The following is a 5,675-nucleotide window of genomic DNA, read 5'->3' on the forward strand; positions in this document are numbered from 1 at the left end:
GGGTCACAACATGGTTAAGCTTGCGACTCATCCTTGTCATTATAGCTGTCAACCTATCCCTGTCAACTGGTTGCTTACAATCAGATTTTAGTTGCTATACACGTAAACGTGGGTGGCATGTTCTTTCTAGACGGTGGTCCAAGTGGATCTAGAAAGACATTTCTTTACAATTGTTCACTTTCTCGATTGCATGGGGAGGGGCACATTGCATTGGCATGCACATCTTCTAGTATTGCGGCACTGTTGCTCTCTAATGGACGTACAGCACACTCATGCTTCAAGATCCCATTGAATCTACATGCCACTAGCACTTGCAATATTAGTGTGAATAGTACCCTTGCTAATGTTTCGAGGCTAGCAAAGTTAATAATATGGGACGAGGCTCCCATGACTCATCGACATGCCTTTGAAGCACTGGACAAGACTTTACTCCTAGGACATCATGTCGAGCGATAAACTATTTGGTGGCAAAGTAGTGCTACTAGGAGGGGATTTTTGACAGATTTTGCCAGTGGTTCCAAAGGTTGGAGGAGAGGACATCGTAAATTTTGCTTTATGTCAGTCGATAATCTGGAGACACACAAAGATCTTGAAGCTCACACAAAACATGCGGGTGCTTCAGCGTGGTGACGGAATGTCAGAACGTGAGTTCATGCAATGGGTTTTGGACATTGGAAATGGGGAAACCAGGGGCGCAAAAGAAAGTGTTGTTGTGATTCCAGATAAAATGCTTTTTCAAAACAACTCCATGGATGGCCTGATTGAGTGGGTGTACAGTGGACTTTCGCAGGTTGTGAACTTTGCAATGTACTTTGGAGAGCGTTCGATTCTTGCACCTCGGAACCTTGAAATTGATGCAATCAATAGTGGAGCACTAAATGCAATGGCGAGGGAGAGAAAGGAGTATTTAAGTGCAGATTCAGTGAATAGTATAGATGCAGATTCATTTCTGTATGCAACAGAGTACCTCAATAGCCGCGACCTTGGCAGTGGTTATCCACCTCACCGATCGGTTCTGAAGATAAATGCTTAATCATTTTGCTGCGCAACCTGGATCCACAGAAGGGACTATGCAACGGGACTCAGTTGATATGCAAAGAGTTCCACACAAAGGTGTTGGAGGCCGAGATCATTTCTGGTATGCATATCAGTGATAGAGTGTTCATTTCAAGGATAACCTTTATTCCAAGCAATTTGCAACTACCGTTTGATATGAGAAGGAGGCAATTCCCGATTCAATTAGCATTCGGCATGACAATTAATAAGGCCCAAAGTCAAACAATGACCGTTCTTGGCTTATACTTGGCAACACTAGTGTTTAGTCACAGACAATTATATGTGGCTTTCTCATGTGTGCGATCATCAAGTGTTGTCAAAGTATTTGTTCAATACAAGGCCGACGAGGCCAGTGACGAGAATTCAAGGGTACCATATACTACGAACGTTGTGTATAAGGAAGTCCTGTAAGTGCAGCAACAAAAGCAAGTATGTATGGTTGTTGCCTTCCTGCATTGAACCGTTCTCCATTGAAAAGTAAAAGCATATGTTTCGTTGTTTTTGTATTACTTTCGATATAGCTCATGTATTGATGAAGAGTTTTTTTTAAAACCCACGGACATGCTCTTGCATGTAGCTAGATACGATGGACAAGAGCTTCACATTCATCACTCACTCCGCTGTGGTAGTGCCAGGTGCATGATTTCTTTGAGGACACGTTTGAGTATTGTTTATTCTTAAACAAACATCATTATGTTTACTGGCTTTCTTTGCTTTGACAGATCCCCCTCAATGGGGGGGCCGTGCGTTCGCACAACTGTTGGTTGATATTCTTGAGTTGAACAGCTTCTACGGGTGGGTGGTCCCTAACATTTCGTTCCGTTCTTAAAAGAATATATATGAATGTTTTTTTTTTGCAACTATGAGTGTGCAAAGACACTATTTTTTTGATTATAGATACCTCCCAATTAGCACATGGTTCATGACGCTCTGCAGTCGGTACGAATTGCTTGGCTTCTTTAAACTAAAGAGTCGCAAAGTTCGTAATTCATATGGATGTCTTAGGATCACCGTATCCTTTAGAGGATACAGAGTGCATCGGAGAATGCTTGCCTTTGGTCGAGGTAGAAATGGCGACTACACGTACACTTTCTTTAAACACCGACTCACCAATCCACGTGATGGTAAGCACCCTCATGGAGCATCACAGGTTTTATTTGTAAACAAGTGTCTTGCCATCCAAATTTCTAAATTCTTACATTTAGCCTTTTCTACTTGTGTAGGTGTCACTGGCATGCTGAGATATGTGCATCGTCGACATCTATCGATTTCAACACATCCATGGCATCCTGCACGACGTTTATTTGATTAGTGAACCTCTCTCTATATGCACCTGCACTTATTTGACTATTGGAGCTTTATGGACTTTTGGATATGCATGCACTTTCAATTTTCATGTTTTGTTCGACGGTTTCAACAATGAAACTTCTATCGTTGTCTTATTATACGTCCACATGGAGAGAGAGAGAGAGAGAGAGAGGTATAAAAGTATTTTTCTAAGTCGTGACAAGTTTATTAATTGTGTTCTTATACATATACGATGGAGAGGGAGACATGTGCATTCACACGCACACACACATGCACACATGCACACATACACACACATACGTATATAGAGAGAGATGGTGTGAAAGTGTGTTCTCTGTAAAGGCACTATATTTAAATTTTAATAATCGCATTTTTACATATAGAAAGAGGCACAGAGAGAGACACTCCAATGGATTTTTTGTTACTTCCTTCTAAACATACACGTAAAGAACATGAAAATTGAGAGAGAGAGAGAGAGAGGGTCGGAGGTTACCAGCCCAGGTTACTGGTGTGGATAGATAGATCATAGATCAAAGGAGGTCTCGACTCTCAGGTAGTCGACTTCTGTCTGTGTGTGTGTGGCTGTGCGATAATCGATTGATGAAACATGAGTTATTTATTACGAGGGGTACGTGGCGGTTGGGTGCGTGCATTCAGTGCATGCCGCAATTTTGGGATTGCGATTTGTGATTTTGTGAGATCACATCATCATCACATCTTGTTCGCTTCGAGCCAGACATCTAGATAGATATATGTGTCTCGCGTCCGCTGTTGATGAGCTTGCATGGAGCTGGAAATCGTGTGCATTTATTTAAGCGGGAATCTGACTTCTCTGTCCACACTCTGGTGACTACCCACTCACCACCACAGATTACAATTGCATCTGCTATGACCTTATCAACCTTAGTTCTGCCGCTCGTCGGCGAGGTCGATAATCTCGCGACCTGCGTACCGTTAGGAGCGGGTTTCGAAATCAAGGCCACAGATGGCAATGCGTATTCTGGTTCCCGCTTTCTATCTGGTGGTTGCGATGGTTCTGTGCAGGGCGGAGGCCGCTCCTCCAACTGCCATGTTCGTGTTTGGAGACTCTCTAGTGGACGTAGGTAACAATAATCATCTGTTATCATTGGCGAAAGCCAACTTCAAACCGAATGGAATCGATTATCCTGGCCATGTTCCTACCGGACGATTTTGCAATGGTCGCATCATTTCCGACTTTCTAAGTACGTTCGCCGTTGGTAAAACTGAGATCTCAGCGAGCTCCTCATTTCTGTGTCATTCCCCTCTTTTGGCAAGCGAACTACTTTGTGATGTACATTGATGCACTTCTCGGAACCGCGTAGGCGAACATTGGGGAATGCAAGCAACGTTGCCCTATGAGGATCCGAATGCCAAAGGTCAAAACCTCCTCCTGGGAGCAAATTTTGCCTCCGCAGGCGCAGGGATTCTCGATGACACGGGAGTCATTTTTGTGAGCTCTCTCTTAATACTCTTTATGAGAGTCTTCCGGTGTGTAAGATGCATATATGACGGCTCTGAACGGAACATATGCATGTCTCAGATAAACCGCATAAAGATGACCCAACAAATTCAGCTGTTCAGGGAGTACATAGGCAACTTGACGGCGCTTGTTGGCGCAGCTTCTTCTGCTCATATCGTGGCTGGCGGACTCTTCTCGATCACAATCGGAGCAAACGACTTTCTCAGCAATTATTTCTTCCCTAATTCACCCAAAAAGCGACAGTATACATTGTCACAGTACGAATCCTTGCTCATCTCGCATCTGCGCGACCAAATCAAGGTACTCTTTTCTCAGTTGGTCTTAGTGGTCCCGGTGTCGTTCTGGTTCTGTAGCAACAGCTTCACGTTTTTGTCAATGTTGGACTGTGAGTCCCGTTGTCGAATGTGTGTGCAGGCAATATACAGTCTTGGCGCCCGCAAAATGGTCTTGGCAGGCCTCGGACCCTTGGGTTGTATTCCCCTGCTGATAGGACAGAGATTTTTAACAGATAGGGGAAACTGCATTCAGAGTTTCCAGCAGGTAGCGATCAGCTTCAATGCGCTTCTGAGGTCCCTCACGGAGGAACTTCAGCAGGCGTTGCCCGGTTCTACAATTCTGTACTCAAACGCGTTCGACATGGTCTTAGATATGGTCAACAATCCAGCTGAATTCGGTGGGCTTGTCCTTGCCTTTTGAGCAAGTGTTGTGGGAGGTGAGTTGTTATTGGACTTTCTACCATTCTAACATTTTTATGGCCGCAGGTTTCCAGAATGTGAACACAGCGTGCTGCGGGCGAGGGCCTTTCAAAGGGGTTTTGTCGTGCACTCCTGGAGATCCTGTATGTAGCGACAGGACAGCGTACCTATTTTGGGATCCATTCCATCCCACAGAAGCGGTGAATAAGCTGGTATCGCAAAGGGTGTTATTCGGTTCTCCCTCGGATATCAGCCCCTTCAATCTTTCCCAGCTCTTCTCCTGATGCCTTGCTTCTTTCCATGGGTTGTATGTTGATTGGTAACGCTTCGACCACATTGCTTTCCTCGCTTCTGCACTGCTTAACATTATTTGCAAACAGAATCTACTTATCTTGCACTTGCTTCTTCACGTGCCTATCCATGTCGTTTTCTATGTGTTTGTCTGTTATTAGAGTTGGAAGCAAGAATGATGTATTGCGTGTCGTTCGTGAAATACGTTTAAATACCAATGTGGTGAACGGGTGACAGACAGCTCTTGAGGTTAAAGTTCTCTCCAAGTTTTCCTAAGCTACTCAATCACCAAGGCACGTCCAAAACCGCCTTCCTCGCATGCACACATAGGTAGGCATCCAAGATGGCAAAGCTCTCTTGCTACGCGTGCGTGCCTCTCTCTCTCTCTCTCTCTCTCTCTCTCTCGCGCGCGCGCCACACTCCCACACGCCCACATGCATGTGAGCACATATGCAAGATTATGGGGCTCAAATGTGGGGACTTTACCTGAGCTGATTGTATTTACTTGCCAGGAGCCACTGATCAACCATTAAGACACCATTGATTCTATTAGCTCTAGAAAGATACCCATATCATCCTTCAGGATCTTGCATGATTGTCTAGAATTCAAGGTAGTCTCAACATGTAGATAACAAGAATAATTGCATGAAAACATAAGGTAAATCCATACCTTGCATTGAAGAGTTTATCTTAGTCTTCCTACCTAGGGAAGAAAATTGATTTCTTCATGAAGTTCTTCATCGCAACGTAGCTTGCGCATTGAACATATATGAAAAATGCAAGAAAGTACACAACAAACCCTTGTGTCTTGAGGAACATTCCAT

The 5,675-nt window shown here is 44.2% G+C and overlaps 2 protein-coding genes across 2 annotated transcripts; both read left to right on the forward strand.

Annotated features, from left to right (window-relative positions):
- The first annotated feature begins 607 nt into the window (after positions 1-607).
- Positions 608-1,033, forward strand: LOC147889151 (uncharacterized). The gene has a single exon (XM_087391990.1). The coding sequence runs from the start codon at positions 608-610 to the stop codon at positions 1,031-1,033; it is 426 nt and encodes a 141-aa protein (XP_087248116.1).
- Positions 1,034-3,355: 2,322 nt separating this feature from the next.
- Positions 3,356-4,844, forward strand: LOC147889152 (GDSL esterase/lipase At4g28780-like). The gene is made up of 5 exons (XM_087391962.1): positions 3,356-3,587; positions 3,708-3,835; positions 3,926-4,165; positions 4,280-4,538; positions 4,627-4,844. Exons 1-5 carry the CDS (start codon positions 3,356-3,358, stop codon positions 4,842-4,844), a joined length of 1,077 nt encoding a protein of 358 aa, XP_087248088.1.
- Positions 4,845-5,675: the final 831 nt, after the last annotated feature.

Source organism: Dipteris shenzhenensis, chromosome 20, assembly GCF_047967505.1.
Source record: "Dipteris shenzhenensis isolate YYH24624 ecotype China chromosome 20, Dip_SZ_1.0, whole genome shotgun sequence".
Classification (NCBI taxonomy): domain Eukaryota; kingdom Viridiplantae; phylum Streptophyta; class Polypodiopsida; order Gleicheniales; family Dipteridaceae; genus Dipteris; species Dipteris shenzhenensis.

What these genes read in the sequence shown, in the direction of transcription:
- LOC147889151 (XM_087391990.1), top strand. Translation starts at nt 608, where the DNA reads ATGCGGGTGCTTCAGCGTGGTGACGGAATGTCAGAACGTGAGTTCATG.
- LOC147889152 (XM_087391962.1), top strand. Translation starts at nt 3,356, where the DNA reads ATGCGTATTCTGGTTCCCGCTTTCTATCTGGTGGTTGCGATGGTTCTG. An exon ending in ATCTGCGCGACCAAATCAAG is followed by an intron (nt 4,166 to 4,279) that starts GTACTCTTTTCT and finishes ATGTGTGTGCAG; the next exon opens with GCAATATACAGTCTTGGCGC. An exon ending in CAACAATCCAGCTGAATTCG is followed by an intron (nt 4,539 to 4,626) that starts GTGGGCTTGTCC and finishes TTATGGCCGCAG; the next exon opens with GTTTCCAGAATGTGAACACA.